Source organism: Protopterus annectens, chromosome 2.part0 (assembly GCF_019279795.1).
Source record: "Protopterus annectens isolate FY-2018-M chromosome 2.part0, PAN1.0, whole genome shotgun sequence".
NCBI lineage: Eukaryota > Metazoa > Chordata > Ceratodontiformes > Protopteridae > Protopterus > Protopterus annectens.
The window spans coordinates 1,102,627,186-1,102,650,851 of NC_056728.1; the positions used below are offsets into that span (position 1 = coordinate 1,102,627,186).

The following is a 23,666-nucleotide window of genomic DNA, read 5'->3' on the forward strand; positions in this document are numbered from 1 at the left end:
GCCCGCTACCGCTAAGAAGCGTAAGGAAAAATCGTTAAAGTCCAAGCAGGATGAGTCGTCCGTTACGGACGCCGGTTCTTTAGAAACTACGGTGGAATCTGTGGATCCGGCCGAGGTTTCAGTTGAGTCTCAGGGGGAGCCTTTAGTTTTGCAGGATGTGGCCTCTCAGGAGTCGGGTCAGGCTGAGGGGGCCTCTCAGGTCACTGTAGTCCCTTCTTTGCATAAGGTGGTTAGGCCTTCTACTTCTGTCTCTAAGGTTCCTTCCAAGGTCAGGCCTGGTTTATATCTTCCTCTGGCGTCAGCCCTAGTTCTGCGGATTCTGTACCTAAGAAGCATATGCTGAAAATGGCAGAAGATTTAATTACCTTAATCAGGGGTTCTTTGCCTCCTCCAGATAAGAGGCCTAGGGTGGAGCCAGAGGGGGAAGGATTGGAGCATTCCTCAGATTATTCGGAGTCTTCGGCTGAAGACATTCAGGATTTTCCTCCTTATTCTGATTCAGATGCAGAGGATTCTAGTCCTTCTGCTTCCCCACCAGAGGATTTTTCTTTTTCTGAAACCCTGCATTCCATGAGAGAGCATTTTAAGTGGGAAGGTCAGGATTTCTCAGACTCTAGAAAGAGGCTTAGGGAATTTTTGTTTTTACCACAGCACAGGCCCTTGGCTATACCCCCTGTTTTGGATGTTGTTCAGGATGTTTTCTCGGAAGCTTCCCTTAATCCTGATTCTTTGCCTCCAGCCCCGGTCAAGCCAGACAGGTATTACAGAGTGCCTGAGGCTCATAAATATTTGTATAAGAGCCCGAGAGCAGACCCGGAGACTATTAGCCAGGGTCCTAAGGGTGTCAGGGCTTCTGTTGTGAAGAATCCAGTTCCTATGGATAAAGACTCTAGAGCTTTGGATAGGTGGGGTAAAAAAGTGTATACCTCTTCCACTCTAGCAATGAGGGCTTTGAATTGTCAGTTTCATATGCTGAAGTACCAGAATTTTCTCCTAAGTCAGTTGAAATTGAAGGTGGATGCTCTGGCAGAAGGCATTGAGTGTAAGGAATTGCAGGATTTAGTTCATGCCTCTGATCAGGTGGGTAAGCATTCTTTGCAGTGTGGTTTCGATGCTCTTCAGGCCTCTTCCAGGGTGGCTGCCACTGGATCAGTTCTTCGTAGGCACGCCTAGCTTAAGGATCAGAATTTGTCAGAGCATGTTAAAGCTCGAATTTTGGATGCTCCCCTTCAGTCTGAAGTTCTGTTTGGTTCACCTGTGGAGTCAGTTTTGAAGAAAATGGAGGACAAAGCTAAGTCTATGCAAACAGTTAAAGATTTTCTACAGGTGCAGCCCCCTAAGTTTAGCAGAAATTGGCCTACTAAGGGATGGGCTTATCCTTCTTCTGATTTACAGTCTAGGGGCAGATCTAGGCGTGGTAGGGGCAGAGCTCAGGCTCAAGGTTCATTTAGGCCTAGGACGTGGAGTTCCCTGCACAATCTTCTGGGGAGGGCAGGGGCCAGCCTTTTCGTAAACAGACCCAATGACCTGTATCTCCAGCTGCCAGATCCCTCCTGTCTGGCAGCTCCTCTGGGAGGGAAGTTGGCACTCTTCAGGCAAAATTGGCTTTTAGTCACTCAGGACAAATGGGTGTTGGACATTATAGGTCGAGGCTACAAGTTTTACTTTCACACCTTGCCTCCTTTCAAAGACATGCCAGACGTTCCTTCTCAGCAAAAGGTGGAGGCTCACAAACAGATTTCTTTACTTCTAAAAATGAGGGCTATTCAGGAGGTCCCTCCGTCAGAAGTAGGACTAGGATTTTATTCTCGCCTGTTTCTTGTACCAAAGAAGGGAAACACTTGGAGGCCAATTCTGGATTTGTCTATTCTCAACACATACCTGGACATCCCAAGATTCAAGATGTTAACTTTGCAACAACTTCTGCCTCTTTTAGGCAAGGATCACTGGATGGTAACTCTGGATCTCAAAGAGGCTTATCTTCACATTCCTATCAGGCCCATTTGCAGGAGGTTCCTGCACTTTCGGGCTGGGACTTTACATTATCAGTTCTCTGCATTGCCCTTTGGCTTATCTACTGCGCCCAGGGTGTTCACAAAGGTCCTGGCTCCGGTAATAGCCTTCTTAAGGTTAAGAGGAATACAAATTTATCCTTATTTGGACGACTGCCTGATTCTGGCTCAAGACAAAGTCAAGCTACTTCACCATCTACAGTATGTTATGGCAGTGTTAAGGTGCCTAGGGTATTCTGTGAACGAAACAAAGTCCAGTCTAGTACCCTCTTAGGACATGTGCTTTCTGGGTGTGAGACTGAATACAGCCTCTCAGATGGCATTTTTGACCCCGGACAAACAAAGAAAGCTTACCCTTTACTTTCAGCAATTGGCTCTACGGTCCAGGCTGACTGCAAGGACAGTCCTTCAAGCCTTGGGGTTCATGGCATCTTGTATTCTAGTGCTTCCCAATGCCAAACTGCATATGAGGAAGCTACAATGGTATCTCAAGAGCGTATGGACTCAGCACTGCCACGATTTGGACACTGTCATTCAGATGATACCTTGCATCCAAAGGGAATTTTTGTGGTGGGCTCAGGAATGTCACCTAAACAAGGGACTCTCTGTGACCCGACCAGAAGCGAGTCAGATCTTAACGACAGATGCCTCAGACATGGCTTGGGGAGCACACTTCAAAGGAAAATGGGTTCAAGACACGTGGCCTGCCAGACTTCAGCATTTGCATATCAACATGAAGGAGATGTTAGCAGTCCAATTTGCACTGATGGCTTTCAAGGATTTACTTCGCCCAGGACAAGTGTTGATTCAGACAGACAACACAACAGTCATTTGGTACATCAACAAGCAGGGGGGTACCCATTCATACCCTCTTTGCAGACAAGCTATGATCTTATGGGAGACTGCTCTCAGTTTGCACCTCACTCTTCAGGCAAGGTTTCTGCCAGGAGCACAGAACTCCTTAGCAGATGTTTTGAGCAGACAGATGGTGGATCCCCACGAGTGGAAATTGGATCCTCATGTTTTTCAACAGTTGACGGTGGCATGGGGGACTCCAGACATAGATCTGTTCGCTTCTCCACTGAATTACCAGCTGCCAAAATTTTGCACAAAGCTGTTTCACCCAAAAGCTTGGAAAGTGGATGCTCTATCATTCAGTTGGAACAACCTTCACGTTTATGCCTTTCCTCCTCTGCCTCTCCTTCCCAAGGTGCTCCTAAAGGTCAGGCAGGACAAGCCTTGCGTGATTCTGATAGCTCCAGATTGGCCACGGCAGCACTGGTACCCTCTGCTGAGGACTTTAGTACGGGAGCCTCCTTGGCCTCTGCCATCAATTCCACACCTTTTGTCCCAGGCAGGCAATCATTTCCGCAATGTCAGGATTCAGTCCCTGCATCTGACAGCCTGGCGTATTCTGTTTTAGACCCTGGGGGGTTGCAGCTTCCTCAACAAGTTTTGAAGGTCATTTTGGAGGCCAGACGGCCTAGTACAAGGAAAGTTTATGCTGATAAATGGAGGAGATTTTTTCTTTGGAGCAGAACAAAGAGCTATGATGTTTCAGTGCCTAATTTGAGTGTTTCACTTCAGTATCTTACAGAATTATTAGACAAGGGTTTGTCTTTCTTCTCTGTTAAAGTTCATGCTGCAGCCATTTTGGCTCACTATGACTGTGACCCACCATTATTCTCTCACCCTTTGTTCAAGCAATTTCTTAGAGGGGCAAAGAACATAAGACCCCCACGTAGAGTTCCTACTCCTTCCTGGGATCTCAATTTTGTGTTGGAAAAGCTCACTTTACCTCCTTTTGAACCTGCAGCTACTTCAGAGTTGAAGTTTTTGTCTTGGAAGACTGCTTTTTTGTTGGCCATTACGTCTGCTAGAAGGGTATCTGAATTACAGGCTGTAATGGCAGTTGAACCCTTCCTGATATTTCATAAGGATAGGGTCTCTCTACGTACTAATCCTACTTTTATGCCTAAAGTTGTTTCTAATGTGGCCTTAAACCAATCTATTCATCTGCCTACCTTTTATGCTGATCCCCAAAATAAGGGGGAGAAAATTTTGCATTCTTTGGACATTCACAGGCAGTTACGTTACTATTTGAGCAGAACTAAAGGGTTCAGGCAGTCCCAACAGTTATTCATTTCTTTTGCCTTGGGATTTCAAGGAAAACCTGTTTCAAAACAAACTATTTCTAAGTGGATTGGGCATTGCATTGCTTTCTGTTATTCTCATCATGGTAAGGAGGTTCCGGCTGGAATCAGACCTCATTCCACTAGGGCTACTGCCACTTCTACTGCTTTTTAAGGGAGTAGCTACTAAAGATATTTTGGAGGCAGCTACCTGGAGTTCAGTGCACACTTTTTCTAAACATTACCATCTTCCTCTTTATTCTAAATCTAGGGCTGGGTTTGCCACTGCAGTTTTACAGGGCATGTTAGCAGCTCCTAATGCTATCTGATTTTACCAACCTCCCTTTACCTTTGCTTTGGGATTCTACCCACAGGTTATGACTGCAGCAATGTGAGATGAAGAACATAGTACAGTTTTGTACCTACCATAAATGTAGATGTTCGAAGATCCACATTGCTGCAGTCTAATTTACCCTCCCTCCTTCCCCTCTGTAGTTTGGGGTGGCTGTGTGGTTTGTGGTGTATCTATTGTTGCTATTTTGGTGATTGGGTATTTTTCTATTTTTGGGCTATGGCCTTTCTTTTTAAGGCCTTCTGACATCTGGGGCAAGAAAGACTGAGGATATGGCGTCGGTCATGTGCTTTAGTACCACGGCGTACTGACGTCAGATCTGAGCGACCATGACCGACGCCAGCCTAACTCTTTGGTATTCGGGCCGACCGAGGACAGTGGACTACCCACAGGTTATGACTGCAGCAATGTGGATCTTCGAACATCTACATTTATGGTAGGTACAAAACTGTACTTTTTCTTGGGTAGGAGTCTATCAGCATGGCACATCTTGAGCAATATTTGCCCACTCTTTTGTGCAAAAGCACTCCAAATCTGTCAGATTGCAAGGGAACCTCTTGTATACAGCCCTCTTCAGGTCACCCCACATATTTTCTATTGGATTTAGGTCTGGGCTCTGGCTGGGCCATTCCAAAACTTAATTTTCTTCTGGTGAAGCCATTCTTTTGTTGATTTGGATGTATGCTTGGGGTCATTGTCATGCTGAAAGGTGAAATTCCTCTTCATCTTCAGCTTTCTAGCAGACACTTGAAGGTTTTGGGCCAAAAGTGACTTGTATTTGGAACTGTTCATAATTCCCTCCACCTTGACTAAAGCCCCAGTTCCAGCTGAAGAAAAGCAACCCCAAAGCATGATACTGCCACCACCATGCTTCACCGTGGGGATGGTGTTCTTTTGGTGATGTGAAGTGTTGTTTTTGTGCCAAACATATCTTTTAGAATTGTGGCCAAAAAGTTCAACCTTGGTCTCATCAGACCATAACACATTTTCCCAAATGCTTTGGGAGACTTGATATATTGTATTGTTTTGCAAATTTTATCCAGGCCCGAATGTTTTTCTGTGTAAGAAAAGGCTTCCGTCTTGCAACCCTACCCCATAGTCCAGGCATATGGAGAATACGGGAGATTGTTGTCACATGTAGTACACAACCAGTACTTGCCAGAAATTCCTGCAATTCCTTCAGTGTTGCTGTAGGTCTCTAGGCAGCCTCCCTGACCAGTTTTTGTCTCGTCTTTTCATCAGTTTTGGAGGGAAGTCCAGTTCTTTGCAACATCACTGTTGTCCCATATTTTCTCCACTTTTTGATGACCGTCTTCAATGGTATATCCAATGCAATGGAAATTTTTTGTACCCTTCTCCTGACTGATACCTTTCAACAATGAGATCCCTTTGATGCTTTGTAAGCACTCCATGAACCATGGCTTTTGCTGTAGCAGGCTACTGAGTAAATGTCAGGAAAATCCTAGAATTACAGCTGAACTTTATGTGGGGTTAATCAGAGTCTCTTTAATTGATAGCAGGTATGTACCGAAGAAAACTAAATGCTGTAATTAAATCAAAAGGTGTTTCAACAAAGTATTAGTTTAAGGGTGTGCACACTTATGGAACCAGCTTATTGTATGTTTTTTATTTTTTATATTTTTTTCCCCTAACAGATGTTTGTTTTTCAATTGAATTGTACAGGTTATAGGTCACATTAAAGGTGGTAAAAGTTTTGAAATGATTTATTGTGGTCTCATTTTTTATATCACAAAAATATAGCATTTTACCATAGGTGTGTATACTTTTTATATCCACCTTCTACACGTATGTGCGTGCGTGTGCTTGTGTGTGTGTATGCGTGCGTGCATGTGTATTAGATATAGATATTTATTACATTTTCATTTGATACTAAAAACAAATATGTGTGTCTGTGTGTGTGTGTGTGTGTGTGTGTGTATAAATATACAAACCAAAAAAAAGTGAAAACTAGTTGTACCAGAGTGATATTTGCATGCAAATTGCTAAAATAGACTGTCATAAATTCTAATGTAAGATCCATGTTAAAGATTACTTTGTATTCTTAGATATATATATACATATATATATATATGTATATATATATATATATATATATATATATATATATATATATATTGTGAAGATTGGGAAAAGATGGGCGAAGGCTGCCAGCCTAGTCAAATAAAATTTGATACATAATTCTATCATTTGTATATATAAATGTAAAATACAGACTTGTGTTCTTAAATGAAAGAAAACACTGTAAAATGTGAACTTAAAGATTGTTTCAACATTGCCAACTGCTGGAAGGAAAACTAAGCCAAGCATTTCAAATGTTCTTTTGAAGTTAGAAATATTTCTTGTATACCCTTTTGATCTAAATAGTGGTGCCGAAGTGGCTGGTTGAACACATTCTTTCCGTTGTTTTAACTTAGGGAATAATTACTAGAGTGTACATGTAAAATGTCTTTTATTGTTGTAGTTTCCTCTGCAGGTGTTAGATTGCTAAATAATGTAGCCTTTTTGCCTGGGAACTCCAGACTAAGTGTCAAAATGATGTAATGTTTATACTGGGAAAACCTAAGTGTCAAAAATGATGTAATTTGGGAGGACCCTAGCAAAGATGTTTGTTAGTGAGTTTAAAAACTATTGTTCAGAGAGAGTCTGAGAGCATTTTGATCTTGATATCTAACGTATCAGCACTCTGCCTGTTGTCTTATGTAAGTAGTGTCTTAGAAGTATGTTTTCTTGTAGTAATAGCTAGGAACTTAGAAGAAAGTTAGACAAGTGTTTTTCTTTTATACCAGAACTTTCCTACTGTATTGTTTTAAGTTTCTGTGTGATCTCTGAACTCTTAGATATCAGTGTGGTGTAGTAGTATTGCCTTGTGTTTTAATTATTTATTATTAAATATTTTAAAAACCTTTACCTATGGCTGGTTTGTGTAGAGATAAGTAAGCTCTAGAGTACATTACATATTTATAGAATTTATTATAATAAGCCACTCTAATAAGCCATAGACTGAATAGTCACATTACCAATTGGATAACAATATTGCACAGTAATAATTGGACACCATTTTAAGGGCCTTTGGGTAGCTGATAAGTATTAGCTGGTGGTGGCAGAAATTACTACCGTATAGTCTGGGTAAAGGGGCACAGCTGGAGAATCTGTGTCTGCTTTTCCCAGGAGTGTCTGTGAAGTTTTATAAATACTTATCTCAAAGTGTGTGTGGTGTGTCAGCTACCTGGGCAGGGACATGAAGCACTGATGGGACAGAGAGGGTACTGGAGGTTAGCTTGCCAGCTAGGTTGAGATCTGGACCCTATAGCTATGCCAGTGGGGAGTCTTATTGGGGACCTGGAGAGCAATGGAGCAACCAGCCCCAGACTGACTGTGATCTCTGTGTGCACTTAAGGGAAATTGTACTTTACTGTGTGTATTTGTTATCCTTTCCTCTTATATGAGACGCCCTCCCTGGTGTTAGTGGTGAGGACTTAGGCTCCTTGATTGCTGGGCCAGGGCACGTTCATCACAGATATATATATATATATATATATATATATATATATATATATATATATATATATATATAATGTAAACAGAAAACAGGATTCAAGCAAATATTGTTTGTGTAAACCACTGATTATTAAGTAAGACACACACACACACACACACACACATACACACACACACACACACACACACACACACACACACACACACACACACTCCTGATATATTAGTCTGTGGCTAGTGCTTGAACTTTAAATAGTTTGAACACTAATACATCAAAGATAACTTCACATCACAAAGATTAAAAAAAAAAAAAAAAAAAAAAAAGAACAAGCATAGAAAAAAGCATAAAATAAAAATCTTTAAAAGCTTAGAGAAGCTATTATTTTGTATGTAGAGGGTGTTGTTGTTTACACTCTTACACTAACACATCAAAGACAACTTCAGATCACAAAGATGAATACAAAAAAGTATTATTTTGCAGGGGAGTGGGGGGAAAAATTTGATTTTTGATCTCTTTAGCCGATATTTCAAATATTCAAACTTTTGATGGATGTCAGTACTAGTGGGTGTATGTGTGTGTGTGTGTGTGTGTGTGTGTGTGTGTGTATACATATATATATATATATATATATATATATATATATATATATATATAAAAACACAGATAAATTTATTCGTAGTAACCAATGAAAATTTAATAAATACGAGCTCGCACACACACACACACACACACACACACACACACACACACACACACACACACACACACACACACACACACACACACAAACTGATATTGTTCAGAAGTTTGAACCTTTGAAACACCAGCTAAAGAGTTTGAAAATCAATGATTAAAAAAAAAAAACAATATCCACAGCACTGGTGTAAGTTTACTATAACTCACAATGATTGCTTTAAGCTGATGAGGCCTTTTTGGTGAAAGTGCTTATTATAAGTTCTATTAAACTTATACCAGTACTATAAGTCAATTGTTTTATATATTGTGATTGCTGGAAGAATTTCTTGTGGTTTCATTTGTGAATTTATAATGATGACAACATTTTTTACATTGGGGAGCACTTTATTTTGAAAATGTATTCATTTACATACTTGCTTGCTTTAATCTTTTTAATATGGTTATGGATTTATTGTAATGTGGATGGCACTGAAGAACCATTTTTATGAGTGAAGCAATGTTTTGAACTTGAGACAACACAGAAGTGCCCTAGAGATTCAGCACAAAGCTCAGAATTATGCACTCTTGATCACTGATAATTCTTTCCATCTATTTCGTGCTGTACATATATTGCTTGGTGAGCAACCATTTAGAACATCCCCTGTAGTAGACTGTGCCATTTTATACTAAATTGTATTAGAAATGAAGAGCACGTCATTTTGTGGGCAGAGCAGCAACAAAGCCACAAACAAATGCCTCATTGACATAACCCTGTCTTTACATAACCCATTGCAATCATTGTCAGTAAGGAGGTTGTTCTGGCCACCACTTAGTTTCTCGTAAGTAATCTATAAGTTTGGTTAAAGGACAGCACAACATTATTGGCATTCAAGTAGGGTTTAAGTAAGTAAATAATTGCAATCATTTAGATACAGTTATTCATTAAATTTCGTGTATGCACATAAAATAAGGAAAGAGTGGGTACCTGTTTTAGAGAAAGTTTGGGTGCATTTTAGTTTAAATATTGTGCTTGCGGTTATGGCATTCAGATTATTCTAGTCAGAACATCAGAGGTCTGTCAGCTGAGCTAATGTCTAACGTATTGTGTATTAATTTATTGCTGAGTGGTTTAGTAAGCAATAGAGTTTAAAAAATGAAGTTTGAGCCTCATTTTATACTTATCTAACTAGCTTGCGTACTATTAAGCCATAAATTCACAGTGTGGTTAAGAGATAAATAAATGATATGTCCACATTTGAAGTGATTTGGTTTGCATAAGGTGTACGCACAATGAAAACATATAGATATATATAGACACAGACGGGAACACTTCACAATGCCGAAATCTTGAAAGATTGAATTTCATATGGCCGAGACCATATGATCGAACTTTTGGAATCCTGACTTTGTGACGGAGATCTGCATACAGTGCAGAATGGGAGATTTCACTTTTCCTTGCTGTAGTGCGATCTCGGAGTTGGAATATTTAAGTAGCGGGGGTGTGGGTTGGTGCAGGAAACTTTTAAATTGGTTTTTTTTTTTTTTTTTTGTTTTGGAATTTCAATATTCCAGAACATTGATCATATGGTCTCGGTCATATGAAATTTGATGTTTTGGAATTTCAAAATTCTGAAGTGAATCCATACACACACATACATTGGGGTCTATATTAAGTCACTGAATGCTTAAAAAAGCGAACGGTGATTAATCGACCCTATGTAAGTGAAAGCTTACAATGTCGAACTGTTAGAACAGCGATTTTTTTTCCAAAGGAAAAAAAAAATCGCTGTTCCAACAAAACAAACAAAACAATACTTTAAAACATTACATTAAGTGGGGGGCTTCGCCCCCCCCCACACCCCCCTTACTTAAATATACCAACTCCAAGACTGCACTACAGTGCCAAAAACAGCAAAGTAACGAAGTGGCCAAGCAAATTCTTTCCCAGGGAAACAATTTGCTTAAAAGCCGCTTCGATATTTTGCCTTTTCAGTCTTTTATGTTCGACCAAGACGCATTTGAAAGAATGCGTCTTTGGTCTTGTAATAGGAACCCACACATTATACACTTATCCAAGTCAGGTAAATAGGCACATATACATATTTACTTGCAGACACACATTATTTTCTGAATCACTTCCACTTAGAGTATGATATAAAAAGAGCAGACAGATTAGTACAATGGTTATTGGTGACAGTCTGAGAACCATACTAACAATTTGGTAATGTTTTGCCAGATATACTGGGACATAAACAGAATGGCAAAGCAGCATTTGATTTTACATTTTTTTGATATCCTGGACATGGTAATGCTCCATGACCACTCATTTCCAACCTCTGAAGTTAAGAGTTACATATTATTGTATATCCTATATTATGCTGTTATCTGAAAAAAAAGTATACAATCAGTGCACTATCCCAAGACATTCAAAGCTATGTTAAGAATAAGGCCAAATTTTTCTTTTGGACTTGGGTCGGCAGAAGGAAATCCATATACTGCAGGGCTACATATAAAATATATGAGTTATGTGGATGTCATATTGACTCATATTTGCATAGTTTGTCTCATATTTTAACAGTGGTAGTTATGGAATGGGATTAAGTTTGCCTCTAGTCTGATAAGACACATTGCTATTTATTTGCACTGTTGTAACATAGGTGCAGGTGCAACACTTTCGTCATGCCTTTATTTCGGTGTAATTTTTTTTTGTTTTCTGTGCAATGTGTATTTGGAGTTTAATGTTGTAATATTATTTAATGATATTATTTTTTTTAATTTGAGTACCTATAACCAGTCTTCTATTGTTTGTTGGTTTTTGTCTTATTATTGAAATGGATTGATATGTTTATTTTGCCATTCATGACATGTGAACCAAGACAAGGTACCAGAGCAGAAATGTTTGAGTCTTTGAGCAGTGAAATTCTCACAGTCCATATGCACAATAAAGTAATACTACTCCATTGTTACAGATTGTATTGCTATTGTCTGATGTATGTGTTTAGTCATTTTTTCTGGCCCTCACAATCTATTGTTTTTTTTCCTTTGGTTAGCTATCACTGCACTTTAGCATTCATTTCTGACAGATGATGGTTTTGTGTTGCTTTACAGATGTATTTCCTTTGCACAAGATTTTCCACCTCTGGGATACTCTGCTTTTGGGCAATTCCTCCTTCCCATTCTGTATTGGTGTTGCCATCCTGCAGCAGTTGAGAGATAGACTATTGTCCAATGGTTTCAATGAATGCATCCTGCTGTTCTCTGATTTACCAGGTAAGACTTCATCTTGTAGTTCTGGTTCTCATGTTAACGATGTGTTAAGCTCACATAAATGAGAAAATTCTCTGGGGCAGTCTCACCTAACACGTCCTTATATTGTTTTGAACACATTGCTAGCAGAGCCTTTCTACAATAATTATTCAAAAGCATCTTCTTAAGGCAGTCTTCCTTAGGCTAACACATTGTCACTGATGAGTAAATATTATCAAGAGACATGCTTACAGACACACAATTCTTTCCTGGTATTTTTATTGAAGATAGAAGTATCCTACCTTCTGTAATTTGTTAATTGCTGTTGAAAAATAATCACATTTAGGTATGATTTGTTTTGTTTTAACCTTATCAAGGTGATCTTAGCCTTTGGTCAGATCTTTTGGCCAGGAGACTTTTGAGTAGGATATGGATTTATATACGTATTTACTTTAGGGTATGGTTATACCTCGAAGTTCTGCATTGTTGGGACTAGGCTTGCTCTTCATAATGCCCTCGGACTTTTCAAAGGGAAAAAGGAAAGCTTAGAAGGCAAAAAAACAGTGCTTCTTGTAAATAATGAAGTACTGCCATCATAGCTCTTTTGTTAGTGAATCTTTCAGAGATCCATATTGAGGCACAGGAAGTTTACCTGTCTCTTTCAGAGCTGTGCCCATCACTGTAGTCAGAGACCTTACTGAATGCTACTAGACCTGTCTACTTTACTGTACTCAAGTTCCTTCATCTCCGTTTACAGAGAAGTTCTGACTTCCACTGTTTGCTTGCTTATAGGGGACGCTCTACCATCAGCATTTTGTTAATTCATCATTTGATGCAATCAAAGGATATTTTAGCAATGATCAATGACTTTGTAGGTGTCCATGTCCCAGAATATAAACACTCCTGGTGTGTTTTGATCATGATGGCGAAACTTTCCTAAAAGTTATCTGAAAATGCGAATACCCCAAATACATACGTTTTCAGTTATTTATTTCAAATTAATGGTAATACAGAATAGGATCAAAGCAGGTAAAAAGATGAAGCAGCCATTACTGAACCAAAAATTTAAGTTCATTACAACTGGTTGTTGACAAGTTAAGTCATCTTTGATAATATTAAATTGTTTTAGTTTGCCATTTATGAATTTCAGATTGTCTGATTATTTCGCAAAACCAAAAGTATTCAATTTATTTCCTTCCTCTGCCTTACAAAAACTACATTTAGAAGAAAGTCCAGGGAAATAAGTTGCTTTCTTGGAGGGGGATAAACTAAGCACTGATATAAGTCATCTGCTGCATGTAAAATAAAGACAGATCACATTTTCTTGTTTTCATTGTTGCACATTTATTTGGGAGAAGCTTCAGCTTTAAGCCATGTAAAATGCTTTTTATTACTGGATATTAACCAATGGCAGTATATTAGCTGCCTGTTATGGTGATCACTGGTTCAACTGAAATTTAGCAGAAACAACCTCCTTTATGAGACTGTTCACTGAGCTGCAGTTATGTTTCTACATAGATTCTAACTTCAGAGGATTTCTTCAGTTGAAAAAAATTATTGTATTTTTTTTATATTTCTTATTTAATGTTGTAATGACAGAACTGATTAGCCGCAAGAAGAAATTACTTCCTGACAAGAAAGCTTTTTCTGTTAACTCTAAAAATGTTTCTGAAAGAGAGAAAGTATCCTGATTTGGGAGAGTGAGAGAGAGAACCTTCTGAAATTTGGCAGTCCGTAGTGATGTTTCTTAAAATAATTCCGGCCCCAGACATTCTTTGAGTAAAATCAGTGATACTGCCTCTCATGGAATTTGAATTTTTTGATATAGTGATGGAATGAAGCCTGAATTAAAAACAATACCTGTTTCGTTTCAAGTCACTGATGAAGGTTTCTTCCAATCCTTGCCATTCCACAGTTATTCTGCTTAAGGTATTGATTTTTAATATCTTGGACAAGAATGATGATTTATCAAAAATGTAATTTTCAGCAGCTTTCAAAAATGAATGTCTGAACACTTTCAATGAGGTGTAGTGTGGATATCTGAAGTGAGGAAGTTATTTTAGAGATGTATATAGGATAAACTGCGTAAAATTGTTTTGTTGATAACAGCCTGCTTTTTTCAAGAATTAATAAATACTTGGAGCATTCTCATTTTTAGATATCTTTTAGAAACTTGCATGAAAAGTTAAAAGCCCTTACAGAGATTGTATAACCAGAGTTTCTGTAAAGGGTTTAAAAGTGACAAAGTATGTTACAGTAGCTATACAAACTAAGAAAATGATTGAAAATGGTTTCACACACTGCAGCCTTGATAAAAGTGACGCAGTGGCAAGGATTGGAAGAGATTGCTAATATTTCTTTAGCTATTGATAAAAAGAAAAAAAAATTATGTATGATGCTATTGCTGAGAAGATGGAGTTATCTAGTAGAATGACCATCTTTCTTTAGCTGCACTTATGTTCTTGGCTAACTAGAAAATGAATGTCAACATGTAGCTAATTTTCCCTGGTTCAAGAACCTGAGGTAGGTAATGCAATAGAAAGGTAGGTAATTCAAGGGTACTTACGTATTATCGCAACCACATTCTGATTGTCTCGCAGCCAGGTTAGAAATCTGTCATAAATCTTGACATTATGGACAAACAAGTTATTTTCCTTAATGTCATGATTTCTGACAGATAAGTAACCTGGATGTGATATTTTACTGTTTTGGAAATCGGAGTTGAGACGAGCCCAGTGGTATGTGAAGAAAATGTACTGGCTACTTCTGGGAGTCGGTTGAGAAAACCAAGAAATTCACTTCATCAGCTTTCCCTTTCCATCCTGTACATACCATGCTGGCCCCCGGGAGTGTCATCCCGTGTTTTGTGTGCTTACTGCTAAAAGTTTCATGTCTGCAGACGTTACCTTTTACCCCTTTTTTTGGCTGGTGTCAGGACCCTCAACCTTTACAACATTTCTGGTGAAGGGAATGTGCTGCAAAGGCGGGTCATTGCATCCATTCAGAAAATTTCATCGCTTGAAAGGAGTACATCTGTTTATTTTCTGGCTGGACTTTTGGGTACACGGCCAACAGAAACACAGTTGTAGTCATTCCCGAAGTACATATTTTCATCTGTGTTTACATATGCAGAGGTTGTTCTGTAATTGTGATTTGGAGTAAATACTCCATTTACATGGTTTTGCTGTGTTCTGTTTGCACGATTGTGTCGATGGTTTCATTTTAAAAAAATGTCGCCAACGGACGTCCTGCTGGAAGAGGAATTTGGGTCTTAGTAATGCTCCCTGGTGATACCCAGTGTCATAAATAGCTGGTCAGTGCATTAGCCACCCCTGCCAAAACACAAACACTCGTTTGTCCATAATGCCAAAAATTATGACACATTCAAAATGTGGTTGCGATAATACGCAAGTACCAATTCAAGCAATGGTAGCTTTCAACATCTATGCCTGGCTAACCAGCACATGTGTAAACCAGCTTGTTGTGTTACCATATTATCCGTAATGTAATGTAGTTTAGTAGTATTGGAAAGAAAACAAGCTTAGCTGAAAAATTCTTATCAAGAGATATTTTAGTCAAAATTAGATCTCTTGAGGCTTCCTTTGATCTAGAGCCATCTTTGTTTTTATACATGCTTGAATGCAGGGGCAAGTAGAGGCAAACCAGCATAGTTACCTGCATGTTTCCACAGATTCCACTTTGCTGTCTTTTTCAGGGCAAGACCAGACATTTCCTTTTATAAAATGCAAAGTACAAGCTAGTTCTATACCAGTATAAGCTAATGCCTGAAGGCAAGACCCTTTAGTAAGGATACTAGTATACTCAAAGATATGCATAGCCCAAAGTCCAGAAGAATACTCAGTCTGTTTCTGATTTTTTTTTTTGTATCTTTAGACAGTAAATTTCTGCTAAATGAATCTTTCATAACTTTGCCTGTTTTGCATAGGACTACATATCCCATACTTCTCCTTTTAGTCACTTATATCTGTGCTCACCATTCCACTGACCCTTGGGGTACAGTGCAGGATATTACACTACTGTTCCTGTTTGAGCAGGGTTTCCTCACATTAGGATTTAAGTGAGATCTAACATCTGGTTATAAAATCCCTGTCAGATAGACCCCTTCCTCAACTTATTCTCAAGGCATCCCATTTCCTGAGAATTAAGACAAAGAGAGTTTTGCAGTAGATATTATGCTAGGAAGTTATAAAGAAGGCACATTTCATTTTATTTTTCAGTGGGAGTAATAGTAAAGGATTTTCCTAGTCCTCCCCAAAATGACAGTCTGGAACTCTGCATTCCATTTTGTATTTACCTCTTCTGAATATGGCACGTGAGAGTCAGGTACAAGAGGGTAACATTACAGACAGTTCTTTTTCTGTTGCAGGGAGCCTGACTGGTGGTTGTGGAGCTGAAGAATTTGAGTTGTCCTACTTCTGTCCACTTCATAGCAATTTCTCAGGTTGTCATGGCTGACCATCATGCCACAGCCGTGGCTGTTCGTTATTTCTCTGGTAGAGCAATAGCTTGGCGCTCATTTGCTCCAGTATAGGGAAAGCGTGGTGCATGACATGGCTGTCAGGGAGGCAGCCTTGAGGGGATTTCATTTTAAATCATGAACCCCACCCATTGCTAGTGACATAAGCACCAGCATTACTGTGGGGGTGTCAGCACTCCATATGCAGGAACACCCATGCTTCCACATGCAGCCTGAGAGAGCCACTAACCCTGGGTTGGGTAACCATGTACATGCCCCTTCCACAACTGAGGCTTTGCTGATAGATACTAACCTGTGCTTACCCCTGCACCAGCATGATCGTACCAACCTGTGCTTAAACCTGCACCAGCATGATCGTACCAACCTGTGCTTAAACCTGCACCAGCATGATCATACCAACCTGTGCTTACGCCTGCATCAGCATGATCATATTAACCTGTGCTTACCGCTGCACCAGCATGATCATACCAACCTGTGCTTACCGCTGCACCAGCATGATCGTACCAACCTGTGTTTACCCCTGCACCAGCATGATCGTACCAACCTGTGCTTACGCCTGCACCAGCATGATCGTACCAACCTGTGCTTACGCCTGCACCAGCATGATCGTACCAACCTGTGCTTACCCCTGCACCAGCATGATCATACCAACCTGTGCTTACCCCTGCACCAGCATGATCATGCCAACCTGTGCTTAAATCGGCACCAGCATGATCATACCAACCTGTGCTTATGCCTGCAGCAGCATGATCTTACCAACCTGTGCTTACCCCTGTACCAGCATGATCATACCAACCTGTGCTTAAATTGGCACCAGCATGATCATGCCAACCTGTGCTTACCCCTGCACCAGCATGATCATACCAACCTGTGCTTACCCCTGTACCAGCATGATCATACCAACCTGTGCTTACGCCTGCACCAGCATGATCGTACCAACCTGTGCTTACCGCTGCACCAGCATGATCATACCAACCTGTGCTTACCCCTGCACCAGCATGATCATACCAACCTGTGCTTACCCTGCACCAGCATGATCGATAGCTAGGAAGGCACCAAATTCTACCCCTAGGATAGGCACATCAGCAGGAAGTTATGCCTCTCCTGCCCCCTACCCCAGTTCTTCTACCACCTGAGTCAGTAAGCGATCTCTGGTTATTTGGGTTACAGTCAGGGCTTTACCCTTGTGTGTCCCAGAGCCAGGTTACTCAGAGAACCTTTTGTCCCTATTTAGCTGTTGGACAGAAAGTGTTTTGAAGCTGAAGCACTCTTTAGGTAAAACATTTAAGTAGTAATTAACATGTGCAACAAGGTAGAGAAGTGGCCAATCAGTGCTTATGGTGGATCTAGATGGGTGAGCTTCAACTGAGTGGGTAAAGTTTTTCTCTTGAATTATAACTGCAGAAGACTTTATTTGTTTTAGTGGCCTTATTGAAAACATAGACAGTGATTGCTAAGGAACTTTGGAAGAGTGATTCAGTGTTTGTACACTAAAAATTTGTTGGGTAAAATTTATCTTAAAGGGAATTATGTCTTTGTCTTCTAGTAATGGTGCATTGTTGAGAAATGTCTTCTCTAGCTGTTGTAGGTTTTATTTAGTTTTAAAAAATTATTCTCAAAATTTTAACATTTAATCAAGGAAAGGTGTTTGAGTATGAAGGCTTGATATAAATTACAAATGTTGTGAAATGTGAAAAAAGCATATACCCCAGTCTCTCAGCAGTTTTAGATTAGATTATCTGACTGAACTCATGGCAGATCAAGAGAAGGATGCTGTTATACCTGGAATAAATGGCAGTGACCACGACTCCTTTCATTCTCCTAAGATTCATTGGGAATAGATGTTGGCTAAAACTCATGAAATGAATAATTAAGGTCAGCAAATTTTATAGAACAATTGAGTAAAGGGGATGCTGACATAGTTTGGATGGCACAGTGGTACAGCTGTAGCGTTGTCGCATCACAGCAAGAGGTTCTCCATTTCCATTCTTGGCTGGGGTGCCTTCTGTGTGGAGTCTGCATGTCCTCCCTCCGTTCATGTGGGTTTTCTCCGGGTACTCCGGTTTCCTCCCATGTTACAAAAACATACATCTGGAGCGTTTCTCCCCAGGCCTCCGCTGAAAATTGGCTCTGTTCCAAGTCAGACTTTCCCAGTAAACAAATGTTAAATAAATAAATAAAAAATAACTAAGTACCCTAACTCCATTGAGGAGCAAAATGCTAACCTAGTAGAGTAAATTATGTAAGTAAAAGAAAAATAAATTAACCAGGATGATATAGTCTGCAGTGAAAATGGTTAGATGATTGGCGTGCCATAAAAAAAGAAAAAGCTGATTGCATTATGAAAGAAAAGTTCTCAGCCTGGACTGGTTTACAGGCCTATTGTTTCAAAATCAAGAGAGTGCATCATATTTTTTTGCCCAGGGCCTGTAGTGTTTGCAGGTCATACTTGACATACTGTAACAAGCTTTGACATTTTTGGTTTGAAATATTATCTGTCCTTTGTACGCCTGATAAAAGTTATACCAAAAGAAAAAAAAAAGGTTTGCTTTGAAAATGGCTGTTCTATACAAACCAAGCGTAAGAGAAAACAGTTTGCATGAGAGTCATTATTGCAGTTCTGATTTCCATAGTTTTATCCAGACATTTTTTTCTGCAAGAGATGAGATCTTTTTTAGATCTCCAATAGGAATTGCAGTATATATATGGTTATGACCCACACTGGATGAAAAAAAAGTTAGTGGCTGGTACAGAGGAAGCGAGTGGTGATTAGATCAACAGAATGAAGAAGCGAAGGTGAAAATATGTCTCTCTTGGTATAAAACTCTTGAGGAAATAAAACAGCCAGTAGTACAAAATGTTGCAGGAGCTAAAAGTGAGTTTCAAGCGAGAAACAAGCCACGAGAACAGTGCTGTGACTTCCCTATTTACTTTGAAACTTAAGACAGTTTGTCATGGACTTGCTTGGACAAAGTCTTTGTTAATATAGTCGTATGCATTGTGTGTTAGTATTTCTTATGTAATTTGATGACAGCACTGTTGCTCGCTGTTCCAGCATTCTTAATAGGGTAGACAGAGTTTGTGTTTAAGTAGGGCATGCATGTTTTGTTGTGTGAGTTATTACACTTGCTGTTATGGTTTTTAGCATGCTGTCTTATAATATCCCTGTTTATTACTTAAAGAATAAAAGATTCAAAAAATGGTGTGGGGAATTGTTGACAGGTATTACAGAAACATTGCTCAGAGTTTCTCACTTTGTAAGGGATGGAAAAAGTAAAGCAGAAAGTGAATAAAAAATCCAAACAGTATAATGATCAACTCTTGTATACAATACAGCAAATATAAGGTAAAAAAGGAATAAGTCCAAAAGTAGTTCAGAACTGGTGATACAGGGAAAAAACAGAGTGAAATATTTGAGATTAAGCCGAAAACTGAAGATCTAGGAAGATATACTCATCTTTTCAAACTCTAGTACTTGCACTGCAGGTTCAAGTCAGCTCAGCAACTAAAACGTTGCCTTCCTCCTTTCTTGTCAAAGTGCAGGATGCTCTTCTCTTATCCTCAATTTCAAATGCCCAAAGCATTTACTTGTATTGCTTAGTATGTCCATCTTTTGACAGACTTGGGTAACTAACTGTATTCAGATCATATCTTTCCATTTTAGTGGTATTTTTTGGTCATAAAGCTGTAATAAAAGATGGTTATTGTAGTTTTCCTCCCTCAGACCACAACTAAATTCCACACCCTTTTCCCTTCCTGTCTCTTAGTGACTCATCTCTTTTTTGCTGTTTTTATGTTTTGCAAAATTGTTTTCCTGTATGCTTTGTGCATTTTGTTGTCTTTAATAGTAATGTTGGAACATTCAGGATTTAAAATGTTTATTAATTGCAGGCATAAAATTCTGCAATTAGACTGTCATATCTTATGTAATGTATGCTTAAGAGAACAGCATTGTATTATTAATGTTCATTTGTTAACCTGGTAACCCCAGTAGACACAAGTGTCCCTTTTTAAGGGGCCACATGGGAGCACTGACTTAAGCCTTATGCTTATTGCCAGAAAGTCCATGGAATATTTTCGCAAGTTTCAATAAGCATACTTTGTAGAACAAGAAAAATAAGTTAAGGTTTTACTACTGAGAGGAATGCAAAGAGTCGATGGGTTACCTTCTCCTTTTCATCTTCTCCAGTTCTTATTAAAAAAACGGAAGAGACACCAGGGTGTCCAATCTGGGTACTTCTGGCTATTCTGCATTAGTGACTGAAACCACTGAGAGACAGAAGTCTCATAAGCATGAAAGAGTGTCTCAAGATTTGGCATCTTTGCTGGTTAGACTGTCCTCCTTTAGACCTTCTGTGTTAGATCCATGGGGTCTACCAGGTCCATTGCTTCCCAGAGGAGTGTTACAGTTGGCACAGACTGTTCTAAAATACTGGAGGCTTTTGCAGGCTGAGATGAAAGGCAGATGATGATTGTTTTTCTTCCTGCTGCTTTGGCACCATCCTCATTGGGCCTGTTTTCTCTGTCAGTTCTCAAGAGACCAAGGGCACTCAGCCACTGTTGTCCTCAATATTGAGAGATCCTGACTTCACCTAACAACAGCATCAGTGCCCCCCCCCCCATTTTCTTTATCAGCTCTACCATTGCTGCTAGTTGTTCTTGCACTGATTCCTTTATTGCTAAGTCTTTCTTTAGTTCTGGGACTCCATTTTGGAGACTCAGGATGCGTGTTGGTGCCAGTCACTTTATCACCATTTCAGACCTTGACATTGTAATTATTTGAGTCCTCGGTGTTGATGGGGGTTGGCAATGTAATTACTATTTATGGTCTCATCATCAGTGGATCCAACTGGCCTGTGAGTGTTGATACCATTTAATACCAGTTCATTTCTAATGGCATCGATGTCCTCATTACCATTCAGGTTTCAGGCACCAACACTCCATTAATATTGGACTCCATGGTATAGTTGTCTCCCCTCACACTTGCTACAGCTTCCATCCAGCTCCCTTCTCACTTTGAGCTTACATGCTCTTGTACGTCTTGGGCTAGGGAAAATTCTCCATAGACTGGGCCTGTCCTTGTTTCCTTATCTTCAGCTTCCACCTCACTAGGTGTCCAAGGAAGCCAAAATTATAAGAGGAAGCATCTTGACTCTCTTTGGACTGTCCTGTCCTGAAATGCTAACACAAACCACTTAAACAACTAGCTGGAAATCCCATGCTGAAGGTAATTTCAAAACAGTAATAGTTACAAGAAGATCCTTTTTTATTACCAAAAATTCAGTGAAATGCACACTTAAAAGCAGGGAAGAAATAAATGATCATGCAAAATAACTTAAGTGGGATTTAGCAATCAAAGGTACTTAACTTTGTCTGGATGGCACTGGATACAGATAAAACAGTTCTGTAATGCAGGCTAGGACTACACACTTTGCTGAGCAGAGAGTACCTTGTCATTGCAAGGTTTCAGTGCCCTCTATAGATTTAGACCAGTAGCTGAACAGACAAAGGCTGACAGTGGAGTTGTCTCAATATACATCAGTAACAAGTATACTTCTGGGGTGGTTAAACAAGATGACATGCTGGAGTTCCCTCACATGCAGATCACCATAAACAAAATGCCATACTATATCGTAGCCAGCAATAGGTCACCTTCCATGTCCCATAAAGCTCACAGTGCATACTTGAACATGCTGGAGACACTTACCATCCAACCTAACATCCTACTTATGGTAGACTTTAATTACCCCTCTATAGAGTGGAAATCCTACACAGCCTCAGATCAACAGACACAGAGATTCATGGAGTTCGTGAATACAAACACCCTTGATCAAACAGTGAATATGTCCACCAGAAGCTCCAACATACTGGTCCTCATGTTCATAAATATGGGAGAATGGTGCACCCCCTCAGTGCCTCATCTTCCTCCCTGGTAAGGTCCGACCATAAAGTTGTCACCTTCAGAATCAAAATCAGCTCCATAATCCCCTTAAAACCAATACCTGTTAGGAAGTATTCCAAGGCAAATTACCTGTTTTATTAAGTGATGGTTTCTAAAAATTCAGTGCCTCCTCCAAACCCCAAGAACACACCAACCTATGCTTAATTGCTCTCAGAAACTCTCTACGTCCTTGTCAGTGGCTGCATAGAAGTTGCTGTACCTTCCAGACGTAAGCACGGAACTAGCCCCAGAAACAAATTGCCCTGATAGTGTGCCAAATTCAACGTGATATACAACAAAAGGAAAAAAAATATAGCAAAAATCAGGAAAGGAAATTCTTATAAAGATTAAAACTCTCTCAGTGGTGCAGTAAGTAGTGTTGTCATCTCACAGCAAATGGTTTTCTGGTTCGATTCTTGGCTGGGGTGCCTTCTGTGTGGAGTCTGCACATCCTCCCTGTGTTTGAGTGGGTTTCCTCCACATTGCAAAGACATGCAGTTGGATTGGACACACTAAATTGGCCGTAGGTGTGAGTGTGTGCTATGGAATAACAGCCATGGCAGTAGTATAGCCACCTGACAGTGTGAACCCTGGCTCTAGATTGTTGTCACTTTTGAAGTGACACCCTGACCCCATGTGTAAAAAAAAGAAAAAAAAATGGGAAACGGGAGGGTGATTGTGAATGGATCAAAGTAAATAGGCAACTAAGAGTGCTAATTAGGTCAAGCAAAGCCAACTTTGTGATTAAGCTATCCTTTCATTTGAAAGATACCCATAAGACCTTCTGCACCAATGTCAGGTACATGAAGGGCATCACAAGGCAATATGCTGAACTGATGATAAATGGTGCCACATTCACTGACCTTGGCGATATAGTGAACCTGTTAGCGGACAAATTCAGTTCTAACTTACCCCCTTTCATCCCCAACTATCCCCCAGTAATACCTTCAAACATTACCCCTCTAACTATAACTAGGGAGCATGTACTGGCTACTCTCACTAAAGCCAAGAATGTGGCCTCAATGGGTCCTGATAACATCCCAGGATGCCTCATGAATAGTCTAAAATAAGACTTATCAGGACCCCTGGAGTCATTATTTAACTATAGTCTTAAAACAGGCTTTGGGACACATGAATTAAGAAACTGCGACAGTCATGCCCCTTCATAAGTGAGGGCCTTCAACAGATCTTGGAAACTACAGACCCTTAGTGAGACTAGTATTATTTGCAAAGCCACGGAAATTGTCAGCAAGGACATAGGAGACTTCCAGACACTGGATCCATCCTAGT

The 23,666-nt window shown here is 39.8% G+C and overlaps 1 protein-coding gene across 2 annotated transcripts in view; it reads left to right on the forward strand.

Annotated features, from left to right (window-relative positions):
- The window catches only part of TBCK (TBC1 domain containing kinase), a 1,512,759-nt gene that overhangs the window by 1,032,645 nt on the left and 456,448 nt on the right, over positions 1 to 23,666 (forward strand). For both annotated transcript variants that reach the window (XM_044061297.1, XM_044061298.1), the window contains one exon: positions 11,800 to 11,961. In XM_044061297.1, coding sequence (XP_043917232.1) covers positions 11,800 to 11,961 — 162 coding nt within the window. The remainder of the gene's footprint in view (positions 1 to 11,799; positions 11,962 to 23,666) is intronic.